The following is a 15,080-nucleotide window of genomic DNA, read 5'->3' on the forward strand; positions in this document are numbered from 1 at the left end:
ACCCTTGTTGGCTGTCGGGGGCTCCTGGCTCTACTCACTGTTCTGGACGGTCCCCCCCTTACTGGGCTGGAGTAGCTATGGACTGGAAGGGGCAGGAACCAGTTGTTCGGTTACATGGACGGCTAACACCCCGCAGTCACATTCCTATATCATCTGTCTGTTCATTTTCTGTTTGGGAATCCCCGTGCTGGTCATGGTGTATTGTTACGGACGGCTCCTCTGCGCTGTCAAACAGGTAAATTCAGTCACAACATCTCAATTCAGTGTAAATGTTATTCACTATAGAAATAACCTACCATCTGGTTTAGAGAAACCACGGACTCATCAGGCTCAGGAATATAATTTATTGATATTTTTAAAGATGGCCTAAAATCACAGCAATTTTGCATATGTGTGAAGTGTATGTTGTGGAACAAATAAATTGCATTCCAAATATAATGCACAGCTTTAAACAAATTTCATAAAGGGTGCTTTTTTAGAAGCTAAAAACAGAGTTTGAATATTTGAGTTCTCAGAAACTTCTAAAAGAGGCTATTTTTCATGAGGTCCCATCAAGAACATCATCCTTTTTTTGTGACCTATTCCGAAAAAGTGCATAATAGCGCTGACTTATCTTATTTTTCAGCATAGTAGAGAATGTGGATTCCAGATTTCACCGGCGTTTTGAGGTGGTTTAAACTTTATCTGGAGTCTGAGATATTGACCTAGTTTCAGCTTGAGTCAGAGAGTTATTGTTTAGTTCTAGAGAGGATTGCAAACTGCACTGCAGGCAGCGGTTTTGTGTTGTGAAATCTGTCCCTGTTGTGTTGAAATTGTACACACATAATCAGAAATGCTTTCATGAGGGATTTGCGTATACTGAAGACCAGGTCTGAATCATCTGCTGGTGCAAAAAAAAAAAAAATACAATTCAATGTACATGTTTTTCCTCAGGTAGGGCGTATCAGGAAGACAGCAGCACGACGGAGAGAGTACCACATTTTATTTATGGTCATCACTACAGTGGTGTGCTACCTTTTGTGCTGGATGCCTTATGGGGTTGTTGCAATGATGGCCACGTTTGGACGTCCGGGGATCATCACACCCATTGCGAGCGTGGTGCCGTCCCTCCTTGCCAAAAGCAGCACAGTCATCAACCCTGTTATTTACATCCTTATGAACAATCAGGTTTGACTATTCCAACTTTTTAATTAGCATTAATTCATGGGATTTGATTTCTTATCATATACACCATGGTTCCATAAAAATTAACATTCCTTCCACAAATCTTAATCCAACATCCACAATGATGAAACAAATTACCAGCTTATAGAAGGAACGATGCCGAGTACAAAATTGATTGTAGGAAATGATAGATAACACTAAACTCCTTTCAAAATGTGAGTTCTTTAAACAATAACAGCAGGTTAAGTATTTGTACAGTTTTCTGTCAAAATATATTACAGGTTTTTGAAATGCATCAAACTTTTTACTAAAATGCAAGAAGTAAATAAAAAGGTTAATAGAAATAATATGCACAACAGTCAGTGTTAAACTTTTCTGAGCAAGACACTCTTCTCAGAGAGGTTTGTCAGTAGTAGTTCACATTCAAAACAGATTTATATTATGAAATGAATTATTCATAAAACACCTTTAAAAATGACACTGATCAATTATCTAGAGTTAAAATCTAACACTTATAGTACATTATAGTACATTAACAGCTTTGAAGTGTCATTCAACCAATGACAACGGCAAGAGATTTAATCACAAATTACCACAAAATATTATGAGAACAGCTCAGATAGACAGAAAAGAGAAATCTCTTTCCATTTCGACTCATTTCATACTGTAGATTACCACATTTAAACATTCAAATTGAGAATTTATTTTGAAACTCTCGTTTTGTCCTGCATCACAACCATGTTTTGTGTACACAGCATATGTAATCTCTAAATGTAGGTCATTTTAAGGTCATTAGGTCATTTTTGACTGTGTTGCGAGTGTTAGTTGCAATGTCTTTCAGCATAAGGACCATCTGAGATGATCAGACTTTTGAAATTGGTTAATTACCCTCCTCATTATAATGTCTTGTCTCAGTTTGTTACAAGAACTATGGGTAAAACCCCTATTAGATGATAAAAGTCTGTTAGTTTAAGTTTGAAGGGCTCGTACAGTCTTGAAGACCCGTACACCTTTTTATGCGACTGTACGTTTGAGTCTGTAAATCACAGTGGACACTTGATCGTACTGAATCCTGGCAGTGTGACCTTTCCCTTTTTCTTGAGGTCCTTCTCAGAAGCTGTACTCATTCGCTTGACAAGCAGTTTCTCGTAAAGCAGAGGGTGGTATGCCCCAAATGTGCAGGCCGCGTCGTAATATGTCTCATGGTAATGGCACAGATTAGTTTGTCTCATGGAAGGAATGTACTCGTACACATGGACCTCCTCACAAAAGTTCATCATCACGACTATACCTGTTAAATACACACACAGATATAGTCAATATACAGATATAGGCAATATACAGTATATCTGTCAATATATATAATTAATAATGACTGTACTGAGTAGCCCACATGAGTCCATACAGATGTGAAGATTATCAGTGAATAACAATTTACATTTCAGTTTGCTTCTCACACAATCTATTGTACTGTACAATACCAGTCAAAAGTTTGGAATAATTATAATATTGTTTTTGAAAGAAAACTCTTATACTCACCAAGGCTACATTTATTTGATCAACAATACAATAAAAACAATAAAAATGTGAAATTTTAATACAATTTTAAATAACTGTTTTCTATTTGAATATATTTTAAAATCGAATTTATTCCAGTGCTAGCAAAGCTGAATTTTCAGCAGCCATTACTTCAGTCTCCAGTGTCACATAAGCAATGTAATTTGCTGATTTGGTGCTCAATTATTATCCGTTATCATTGGTGCTCAATTATTAATAGTGACCCTTATTATTGTCAATGTTGAAAACAGTTTTTGCTGCTTAAGTTATTTTAAACTGCACAATATTATTGTTTTATTGTATTTTTACTCAAATAAATGCAGCCTTGGTATGCCTAATAGAAATAAAAAAATATTAATGATTCAAAACTTTTATCTGGTAGTGTATACATACATACATCATATATACATTTGTAAGACATGAAAGTTTCAAACCCCATTCATTGTAAGTGTCAATCACTGGGGTTTGGAGCTTTTACGTCTTACTGGTTCATTTTTTCCCTTTTTTCACTAAAAAGGGAAAAAAATGAACCAGTACATTCACAGAAGAAAGTAAGTCTTACAGATTTGGAATGACATGATGGTGAGTAAATGAAACAATCTCCTCAAAGATCTTGTTTAAATCTGATAAGACATTAGTACACTGCACACATTCTGTCAGCTGTGTGTACTGTGCTCTATTGTTGGCCACCTCTCTGAAGCCTTTTATTTTAGTTTTACATCAATACTCTGTTATCTGCCTGCAGGCTGGCAACACACACACAGCCTAACAGCACCCTGCCAAGATCAGACAGAGAGTTGTCTCACTGTATACATGCACACACACAGGGGACACACGCATCAAATACTTGGCAGTATAGTCACACGCCAATGTGAAGGCCAATCAGGGGCCTGGATAGGCCGAGACAAAGCCAATCAGACATCGAGTCTCATGAGAAGAACAATAAGGCATCCACCCCTTAGGATAGCCAATCACATAAGACAGATTGTTTGTTCAGTGTCCACATCTATAGGTTGTCAAGGCAACAAAGTGATCCAAGTGTACTGACTAACACCAACCCAGCAGCTATCATTTGAGAACCAGCAGGGTGTGTGTCTCATGTTGTTCACTGTAGTTCGGGGCATGTCACAGGGACTTTTGTGTGAACTGGTTTGAATTTAATTGCCATCCTTTAGGCATACTACATAAGCTGTGAAAAGATGATCACATGACACACACTAAGGTTTGAATGTAAACAGCTATTTCTGCACCTTGCTTCTTGACAAGTGACATAACATCGGACATCTCATCAGAATGAAGAAACAAGTCCATAAAACATTCCAGTTGATAATTACTGGGTCAATGACGTGACTCTTATTTTTGTCTTATATATTAATTAATCAAAAATACATTAAAAATGCAATTTATAAATATAATTACTTTAATGTATCTCTTCAAAGATGGGCATGTTTCTCATTTCTGATTTAAAATTAATTTTTAAATGGTTGAAAAGAAGACTTTGGCTTCAATCAGTTTGGCTTAACATATTATTTATGTTGCTACAACCAACACACAGAAAATAAAACATAATAAAAAAGGAAATGATATCAAGACTGCTGCTCAAGGTTAATAAGTCAGATCATTTGACCTTTCATGACATAAGGTTAGTTTAGGTTGAAAAATGAGGAGTCAGGTGGTGTGACTCCAAACATCTAATTAATAATTGATACTGTATATATGAATCAATAATCCATGATATGAATTAATGAATTAATAATCCATGTAAAACTATATTTAAAGGACTTTTTGAAAATAAGATTTAATTGTACACTGACATGTATTTCTTGTAAAGTGTAAAGAAAATATATATATTTTTACTTGATGACTACATCACATTTAAGAGTCATTGAAGTAAAATGTTTCTTTTTAAAATGCTACAATTTTTTTTCAAAACCATGTGAAATCAACATGAATATGAAGAGTACATTGCTAAAAACCTGGCACAAGTGTTTTTAACTAGATTTTAAAAATATTTTTTACATGTCATTGAGATACTCCCACTTCAATTGGCCATAAAAAAAAGAAAAAATAATAACTCCAAAAGAAGAATACATAATGCACTGAGGTGCTGCAGTTCAATATATATATATATATTGCCTATAGTAAGCTATAGGCAATCTGTCACACAAAATTGAAATGTCATACAAAATTGAATTGGCTCTGCATCTTTTGTCTCAGAAAATATGAGTGCTAATTTATTGTGTTTTGTGCAGTTTTACAGGTGTTTCCTCATCCTGTTTCATTGCAAACACAGCTCTCTAGAGAATGGACAGGCATCTATGCCTTCAAGAACTACTGGTATCCAGCTCAACCGAAGGGCTTATAGCAACACAGTGGCTGGCAACGCACCTCCATCCATTGGTCTCCAAAATGAGTGCAGCACCCCTGTCTCAGGCTGAACCAATCCACAAAATAAAAATTTCACCTTGATGTTCCAGCTCAGCCCTGCCCCATTCTAATACATACTGTTCCAAATGATGCCAAGACAGAAATCATCTGTGTAGTGTTGTGGAGTGCCTACAAATCAAAAGCTAAAAATCAGAACTGTAGCAAAGAGATCTCTATAGTCATCTTTGTGATGACAAACTGTTGTCTGACCTAACACACACCATTTCAGTTAGTATTTGTATGTGACTTGTCAAAATAAATGTTACCAACCCATTTAAGGTTAGGCCTGAATAAGATGTTGAATAAATCTGTGAATTTACAGGAAGCTGGAAAACTGGTAAAATCCTCAATGCTTTGTATTATTTTTCTACCCTGCTCCTAATCTCACCATTATTTTCTGGAGATCAAGCATGGTGACATTTGGATCATTAGTCACATCATTGATTCAAAGGTGTCCAGTGATCTAAGACAGTATTTCCAAACTTGGTCATTTTAAAGGAAGAGTTTACCCAAAAATTTAAATTCTGTCATTTACTCACCCTCATCCTTAATAATTTAACTAATTTAAGTGTCGTATCCAGTTGGGTGAATTCAGTCCAGTGGCAAAACAACAAGCGCTACTCTACACTGCTCAAAACTCGCGTTTGAATCGTCAGTGGCGGATTCGACGAAGGAGCAGACGGCGGGCTTGCGGCAACCACATGTGACGACCCCGGGCTGGGCTTTGTCCACGGTGAAAGCTGATCCGGCGATCCACAGTGCGAAGTTGATCGTGTTAGAACGAGCCGTTATAGGTAGGAGTGGTTGACTCTTAACTTTTATAAAGAATATCTCTTTGGATTTGAGACTTTAGTCTTTGCAACTTTACAGATCTTCTTTATGCACCAAGAGCTTGTAACACTTCAAAGAGAAAGGAAAAATTTAAATCGCATCATATGACCCCTTTAAACAGTTGTATAGTAAAATCATAGCAGACATAATTGCTTTCCTGTGCACCATCCAGAATGTCACACTCCAGTCCAGTAGGTGGCGATGTACTGTCACTGTATTGAAGTCACCCAAACAAATATTTATTGGAGGCTGCTCAATCAGAAGGCTACATCCTAGTAAAGCTGCATATCTTGGCTGCCACATCTTCAAGCGCCTTTGAAGGTCATCTCAATTTGAAGGATCCTTGGAAGGCAGCTTTCGTTTCATAACCATCATGCAGTATGTTTCGAAGGATGCATCTAGTATACCTTGTGTCCTCACATCAACCATAACATGATATAAAGATTTCATAAAAGAATATAAAGATTTTTATTATAAATCTTTTTACCAAAATTACTTTATACTATTATTTTTGTTTTGTGACTTTGGGTTCGGAAACTTTAATGAGACTTACTAAACAGTGTCATTCTAGCATTTAACACTGAGGAGGAATTTAGCATAGAAGCCTTTAGATGGACTGAACTAGGAAGGATGTAGCCTTTGAATAGATCAGAGCAGGGTGACATATTTTTGTAGGCCACACTCTGGAAACAAGTTGAAGGTGTTCAGAAACTGAAGGTGTTCAATGCTCTATGGTGGTGACATTGAAATCTTCTGCCAATTGGATTTAAGCTTCAAAATTCATAAAAGCTGTGTTTATTTTTTAAGATTATCATAATGAACAAAACATGTAAAAAAACAAACTTTGGTTGAGCTTAGTTTTTGTAATAATTCAAAAGCAAATGGACAGATCCTACTGGGATTTTGTTGAAGCAACCAAAAAAAAAAAAATGTTGGCCCACAAAAATACATCGTCACTGCAGCACTCTTTTGTGAAGCACCCTATCTCATTTTGTTAAAGTAAGTCATATGGTTTTGGAACAACATTAGGGTGGAGTAAATGAAAACAGTGTGGTTTAACTATTTCTTTACGTCAAAGCCATAATGGTGTGTTGAAGGTACAATCCACAATCACTCACTCAAAACACTGATTTTTGTAAAAGATTAACATTTCTACATTGGAGGTTGTTGTAGTGCTCTCTTAGTAGCAGATATTGGATTGTGCCTTGATAGCACATAATGATGTTTGATAGGTTTTATGAATGTTCATTGTCTGTTTGAGAGCCATCAACTTGTATTAACAGCTCTGATTCACACAGACCTTGATTATATGTCAATCACACAAGAAAATAAACCAACTACCCAAAATTATACTCTATATATATTGGCATAAGTCCTCAACCTTTATTCATTTGCTTGTTTGTCTCTTTTAGATCTTGAGTTTTAAGCCAAACCTTCATTCATTCATCAAAATTCAGCAAAGAACTCACAAGGGAGACAACAAGAAAGAGTGTGTATGTGTGTGTTTGCACACACATTTATTGGCTCTATGCTGCCCTGGGCACTCAGGCAGCCAGTTAGCCATTGGCCTGCGGCAAGGTAAGTATCCTCTAGAAATGTAATGGAGAGTTTGCTTTTTTCCACATGAAGTCCCTGCCTGATTGAAATAATCCTGTCATGAATTTGCATCTATCAAATTGATATTACCTAGTAACACATTTCAGCATTTGCACACACACACACACACACACACATCCTGCACTCTTCAGTCAAAAATTTATTCAAGAGGAACAGTGAATACAAACAGACATGATTATCATTTGTAATTCAGCAGATACGCTGGAAAAGTAGGCAGAGAGACATTTGATCTCGCTTAAATTAGGGTCGAATATGTACGTCAACTGCACAGCATGGCAAATCTCTCAGAAATTACCTTCACAACATGTGGAACAACAATTTTCCTGAGCGCAAGGATCAAAAAATGGATAGATATATGTGCTTGTGTTAATGATGAAGAGTATTTATACCTATAAATCCTGAGGAAGGAGGGTTGGGTTGAATGTTCTCCAGTGTGTTGCTTTGCACAATATCCCAGAGTTTCCAGATAAATGAAGGATGCAGGATATAAAAGGGCTGCTCAGGGAAATTGTTCCTGTGATTTATGTATGGAGTAAACAGGTCATAATCCGGATGCTGGTACCACTGTGGGTATTGAGAAAACAGGAAATATTATGTTAACTATAAAGTCACTTTAGGCACTTAGGCCTGGTTTCAAAGAGAGGGCATAAATTAAGCCTTAGTTTAATTAGGACATTTAAGTATATATATATATATATATATATACTGTATGTGTTTTACAAAATAAATAAATAAATAAAACCATTACCGGTGTACATCTTGATACAAATCAAATGCAAAGATATGTCAGGGCAAGTTGCTTGCAGTTAAGATAGCTAAAACATGCATTTGAGTCTTGGACTAGGCTTATGCTTTGTTTCATGTTTTATTAAAGGGTCAGTGAGATACTGCTAAATTTGTATTGATTTATTTATATATTTAAAAATTCATTCAAAGTTCATTCAAAAATTCAAAGTCATTAATGTAATGACTTGAATACACCTCTTCTAAAAAATAAATCATTGTCGTGCTGGAAGATCCATCCATGGCCCATTTCTAGCAGGGACAGTCAGGTTTTGATTTTTTATCTGTTGTTATCTGATAGAATCCATCATGCCATCTATCAGAACAAGACGTCCAGGACCTTCAGCAGAAAAATAGGCCCACAACATTAAATATACAGCAGTATATTTAACTGTGGACATGGGATACTTTTTTTATCCCTTTGTGCACCAAGCCCATCTTGAGTGTTTGCTGCTAAATGTTCTATATGCATATATGTGCCACATATATTCACATATATTCTATAGGCATATACTGTATGTGCCATATATGTGTGTATTTTGGAAAATATGTGTTACATATTTGAAAACGGACATTTTTGTTTTATTTTGAAATATATGTTGCATGTATGTGCAAGTATCTGACATATATTTTTATATCTGTGAAATCCATACATGGACATATATAATAAATATGTATTTTATATATATTGCCATATATATATATATATATATATATATATATATATATTTCTGTATGTGTTATGCCACTGATAAAGCTTTTATATGTAGTTTGGGGTAACAAAGGGGTTTTATAGGTTTGACTGAAATAATAATGCAATAACTGACACTTTAAATCAATGTTTCAAGAAACAACAACAAAAAAATTTAACAAAAAACAGATAAAGACAAAAAAGTAGCCATTGATAATATCTAAACAATATGTAGTAGTATAGTATATAGTATCCAAATCAAAATGTAATAAAATTAATTTATGTGTGATTCATGTGTAAATTATGTGCAATGTCTTAGCCACTAGGGATTGTTACATAGGGCTATACAGGCATCTAGTGGCAACACAATGGTATTACAGATACTAAATTGTGCAAAATGTTTATCTTATAGGGATTTCGCCTAGGGCGTCAAATTGGCTAGAAACGGCCCTGCCAGTAGTGTCTGGCAGCTCAATATGCTGGAGTTTGTTTTCGGATTAGAGCGGAGGATTTTTTTTTTCTTGAAACCCTCCCAAACAACTTGTGGTTATGTAGGTGCTATTTTATTTTTAAATTTTATTATTTTTTTATTTTTTTGACCCCCGAGACTATTTTCTGCAATTCTCCAGCTGTGATCTTTGGAGAGTCTTTGGCCACTCAAACTATCCTCCTCACCTTGTTTTAAGACAATTTAGACAAACGTCCCCATCCAGGCAAATTCGTAACATTTCCTGTTGATTGTAACTTCTTAATTATTGCCCTGATGGTGGAAATGGACATGTTCAATGCTTTAGCTATTTTTCCTACTGCACCTTTCTAATTTGTGAAGCTCAAAAGTCTATTGCTGCACATTAGAACAATATTCTTTGGTTTTACTCATTTTAAAGGAATTTGGTCCTTTGTGTTCCCTCATATTTATATTCCTGTGAAACAGGAAGTCACCCTGGTGTAATTATATATTATATATTATTATATTAATAATAAAATCATTTTAAAATAATACTTTTAAGTTTATTTTTTCTTTGTGTACATTTATTATTTTTGTCACTAGCCCAAAACTGTATATACTGTAGGTGTATATTCATACAGGTCTGCAGGTCAGGAGACTTTTAATATGACAGGTAGTCTGTTTCTAGCATTACAGACACATGGAGAGAAGGAGTGAAGAAGAGTGCAGTGTGTGAGCCCAGAAGTTAGTGCCGTGTCGTGACCAGGGAGCCAGTTCCATAAAGATTATTTCAGTGGAGGGTTATCAAGGCACAAGACGGTTAAAGGATGGCAGAGTGTTTTTGTGAAATGTGACTCACTTTTTACAGCTGTTATGGAGTTTTTTTTATTATAATTAAGTTTTTGTTTTTTTTATCGTGAGGTGCAGCGTTAAGGGTTATCTGCCTCGCCAAATATATATCTCAAGAAAGAAAACTATCTAGAAAACTACACAAGCAAAGTTTAACAGGGATGAATGGTATTACGCTTCTGACTGATTTACTATGATGTAACTTTCATACCTTATGCAGGTCAATGTTATAAGGAGCAGGATCCCAGGCTACCAAGGTAATGTTCTTATAGAGCAAACTGCTGTTGAATTTGTGTTTGGGGTTTGCTAGAATCTGATAAAAGAGAAGAAAACATCTCTATTTAGTCCTTGCACACAGGGAGACAGGGAGACAGGGAATGAGTCAGAGGGTGAAGGTTTGTGTCTGTGTGCATTAATGCAAATGACCCTAACCTGAGAGTTCATGATTCGAATGGTTGTCTTGCTGCCCACGTCTCTTTCATAGCCCTTGCAGGGTGCAGCATTGAAACGCAGCACTGCATCATGGGAATCTAGAATGGCAAAAACAGCAGTCAATCAAAAAGACCAGTCAAGTTTTATAAGGGAGAACATATGGTGACCTTTTGTGACAATATGCTCCAGTGTTGTCACAGTGGAAACTCTGATTATACTTTTATATATTCAGTTGTTGATTGTTTACTCTATTGATTAGAAAATTATTATTATTATTATTATGAAAAAAAGAAAAAGGAAAAGGAACTTGTGCTCATTAATTGAACCAGTCTGCAAAAAGTGTTATGGCCAAGCTAATATTGTAAGATATTGCTCCCTCTAGTGTCATAAGGCAAATGCTTCCAGAATAAACTCCTAACAGACAGGAGCCTGTTGTACAGGTATACTGGATTTTACCTTTGCTATATCCCTAGCAAACCGAGTAATTCCTTATTCATAGACCTAAATAATCAAAGCATCTCTATACTGTGCATTATGATGATCTTCTTCCATCAATGTCTTTTTACATGCAAAACATTCAATCACCGCTAGAAGGTAGCAAATGACAATTCACTAACATCTAGCAACAGGAACCATTTTATCTAGACTCACTTTCCAAACTTTCGCTTCATTTGTGAGTAATAAAAACCGGCATATAATCAAATAAACCTTTCAACAAAGAAATATGGGTGGTTTGAATTTATAAATGTAATATATTTTGACTGCTGTAAGTGTCTAAGACATAAGTTTCAATGCCACAGAAAGTCGTTTAAGACTCCCACAAATAAACAAAAACATGCAAATACACGGTGCGGCTTCCAGCAGCAGTGCTTTCGTTCTTTCTAACAATGAAACAGGGCAATGCTATTCAAGGGCTTCTGGAGAACAGGGAGCACTGCTCTAATGCTTATCTGCCATTGGCTGTCAGCTGTGCTATTCATGTTCCAACACATTCAACAATTAGGCCTTGTGCATCAATGTCGCTATTCAAAAGCAGACCAAATCAAAGTCTAACGAGGAAAAAGAAAAAAGAGTGGCGATGAATTGAGTGGAAGAAATGGAATGAGGGAATTAATGTAAAAGCAAGAGAGCGAGAAAGAGAGAGCAACCATCAAAACAAGACAGGAAAGTGCCTGTTTGGCTACTAAAAATTTGAAAAAAAATAAAAAAATAAAATAAAAACAATTTTACACAATTTTTTTTTGTGTAATTAGACGTGTTACACAGATTTTTTTTTTAGCTAAAATTTAAAGTTAAAATAAATATTTTAACTTTAATTAAAAGATGTAATAAATAAATTCCACGATTATAATAGGCTATGTACTGTAATCTATTATTAAACACAATCTCGCCCCCTTTTGCCAGAATTCACAGTTTTGAATCTGAAATTTGCAGATTCGTGGTTGGGGGCATTGCATGACACATTTCTCTGAAGGACTTCTGCATATAACTGTATATAAACTAAAGAATACATTGAGCTTGAGAATGGACTTTATGTTGTGTCCCTTTTCTCATTTCCAGGTTTGAAAGACAAAGTAAACTACTGAGTGCTGCAGAAATTAGTCCTAAAATCCGGAAACGAGTTAGCAGTTAGCACTTACGATTCCATTGTCCTGAAGTCAATATATATGTTTTTGGTTAAAACCTGAATGCCTTATCTCACTCTTGCAAACTATTCTAACTCCAATTTTCCAACGTGTATAGGCTACTTTAAATAAAGACTGAAAGAGTTGTCACAAGCTTTGTGGTGGTGACGTTGGTAGTGGTGAAGTCATGCGACTGTGGTGTAGTTTGTTTATAGTCTATCTAACTTTTTACTTCTGCTGATTGTATTTAGGCTTCAAAATTCTTGAAAATATTATAATTGTATTTTATTTTTGGTATTTTAATTATATATATATATATAAATATAAAAAATATAAATATAAAATGTATGAATGGATCTTATATTGTCAACAGTCAATATTGCTGTCATGGGGTTTTTAATACAGCTGCTGAGGAAGTGACTGACATATTTATTTATTTCTGACTGCTGTAATGCATCTCTCTTCATTTTATCCTCTTTTGGAATGACATGAGAACACAATAGAGGATTTTTATTTATTTATTTATTTTATTTTATTTATTTTTTTTGCTGTTGGAGCATGGGAACACAATAATATTTGATTTAGGTCTCCTATATGTACCTCTATAATTTTATTTGTGATACAGTTCTGTATTGTCTATCAGCGTTGGGGAAAGTTACTTTTAAAATTAATGCATTACAATATTGTGTTACTCCCTAAAAAAGTAACTAATTACGTTACTTTTTATGGAAAGTAATGCATTGTGTTGCCTTTGCGTCTCTTTTTAATTCTGGGCTAGGTTTGCTTGTTTGTTTTTAATATAAAAAATTATATTTTTGGCAGATGTAAAAGCCCCTTCAAGCCAAAAGTTAAATGAATAAGCCTCAGGCTGAATGAAATGTAATGTCTGTACAGACAGCGTGTCACTTTTGATCAATTTAATGCATCCTTGTGCATCCAAATCGGGATATTAGAATGATTTCTGAAGGATCATGTGAGATTGACTGGAGTTAATGGCTGCTGAAAAAGTTTGTCATCACAGGAATAAATTACATTTTAAATTATTATAATAAATATATTTAGCTTATATTGTACTAATATTTCACAGTAATACTGTTTTTGTTTTTTAACAAATACATGGAGCCTCGGTGATTGTAAGAGACTTCTTTCAACAAAAAAAAAAAGGTAAAAAAAATCTTATTCCAAACTTTTGACCACTAGTGTATATAGTATATGCATATTATCCCTAGCCAACTCACCAATTTCACGTCCCAGTGATGAGTTAAGTATTGCCCCTGCTGAAGTCACCACAGCACATGTTGTATACATCTGCTGCAATTTATGAGGAGCCAGCTGTTGAAAACCTAGGTGAGAAAAGGGCTGTGCAGAGCCATCCAGAGTCCTGAGTTTTGCTTGCTGTTTCATCTGACACAGCATCTCCTGTCTACTCTTGGTTGTCTTTTGTTGGCCTTTGTAGAGAACTTTGTGCTTATTAGAGTGAACATGGTCCCTCATGGCTCGCTGTAGTCGTTGGCTTAGCATTTTGGAGGACACTTGTCCCTTCCACAGACCGCGAACCAGCGACCAGCCATTGGAAAAATAGTCATTACTGTAGTTACTGTTAGGAGTCCCTTTTTTAGGACGTTCATCAGAATTCCTGAAATGAAACTCTTCTCTAGTGCGAGGAGGTTGAAACACTTGCCTGCGCTGGAAAGGACCCCTCCTCTCTGCATACAGACCCCAGCGGGAATTATGGGACGCCATGATGGCCTGGGCACTATGCTGAACATAGGTTGAGTGTTGAGATTCAGAGTTGAAAGGGGAACTCGAGTCAGTTAAGTAGGTAAAGACAGCAAGGAAAAGCAGCATCCAGAGCAGTAGAACCAGCAGCAGAAGTTGAGCCGACTGCTTCATGACATGCCGTAATCCTGGCAATAGAGAGTCCTGGACTCCCATCACCCTGTTCCACAACTCTCACCCTGGTGGGAGACAAAAAGAGGTGACGCTTAATATGGTTGTGTACACTGTAAAAAATTGGCAACCTGCAAGTGACCCCAATAAGTCTAGAAACCGGAAAAGTTTTTGTACATATTTTGAAATGTACATATTTGTTCATTTCATTTTACTTTTTATTTGGAGCAATTTGAATGTTCAGTTCCAGAGTTATTTGTAATAAGGTGTCAGTACTGTTTGACAATCACTGTGGAAGTTGTGCCAAAACTAGTAAAGCACAGGTTTGGTACAACTTCCACAGTTTGAGAAGCAGTTTGACACTAGTATCTCTTGACAGCCAGCTGAGTTAATCAGTTAAGAAATGTACTTTAAAGGTTAAGTTCACCGATTTTCAACCAGCTTTGTATTGTTACAATGCGGGTGGTATAAGTAAATGAACAATTTGTAGGCTATTTTTCTTTGTTACCTGCACCAAGACAGGGCCGTGCACAGACATTTTGAGGGGCAGTGGCCCAAACCAAAAAAGGGGCACTAGGGGGGGTGGGTGCTTGTTAATACAAATGATCCAGTTGTTACAAATATACAATTAAAAGAGAAGACAGCACACTCTGAAATAATTTCAGACATTATTGTAGATGTTTTGATAAGAATTGTCTCTCCCTCACTCTCTGAGCCTGCTTCTGCCTCATCTTCAATGAAAGTAGGGGAGAGTGGGGTAAGTTGA

General features: G+C 35.9%; 2 protein-coding genes across 4 annotated transcripts in view; one reads left to right on the forward strand and one right to left on the reverse strand.

The window, feature by feature from the left end:
• The first annotated feature begins 649 nt into the window (after positions 1–649).
• LOC107738308 (pinopsin-like) lies at positions 650–5,403 on the forward strand. The gene is made up of 2 exons (XM_016550033.1): positions 650–1,167; positions 4,974–5,403. Exons 1-2 carry the CDS (start codon positions 841–843, stop codon positions 5,157–5,159), a joined length of 513 nt encoding a protein of 170 aa, XP_016405519.1. The 5' UTR covers positions 650–840; the 3' UTR covers positions 5,160–5,403.
• The window catches only part of LOC107738307 (beta-galactoside alpha-2,6-sialyltransferase 2-like), a 29,471-nt gene continuing 15,547 nt past the window's right edge, over positions 1,157–15,080 (reverse strand). For all 3 annotated transcript variants that reach the window (XM_016550031.1, XM_016550032.1, XM_016550030.1), the window contains 5 exons: positions 13,663–14,382; positions 10,800–10,897; positions 10,579–10,680; positions 7,986–8,160; positions 1,157–2,455 (listed from right to left, as the gene is read on the reverse strand). In XM_016550031.1, coding sequence (XP_016405517.1) covers positions 2,208–2,455; positions 7,986–8,160; positions 10,579–10,680; positions 10,800–10,897; positions 13,663–14,359 — 1,320 coding nt within the window. In that variant the 5' untranslated portion in view covers positions 14,360–14,382 and the 3' untranslated portion in view covers positions 1,157–2,207. The remainder of the gene's footprint in view (positions 2,456–7,985; positions 8,161–10,578; positions 10,681–10,799; positions 10,898–13,662; positions 14,383–15,080) is intronic.

Source organism: Sinocyclocheilus rhinocerous, unplaced genomic scaffold (assembly GCF_001515625.1).
Source record: "Sinocyclocheilus rhinocerous isolate Xijiao unplaced genomic scaffold, SAMN03320098_v1.1 scaffold1485, whole genome shotgun sequence".
In the NCBI taxonomy this organism is placed as follows: domain Eukaryota; kingdom Metazoa; phylum Chordata; class Actinopteri; order Cypriniformes; family Cyprinidae; genus Sinocyclocheilus; species Sinocyclocheilus rhinocerous.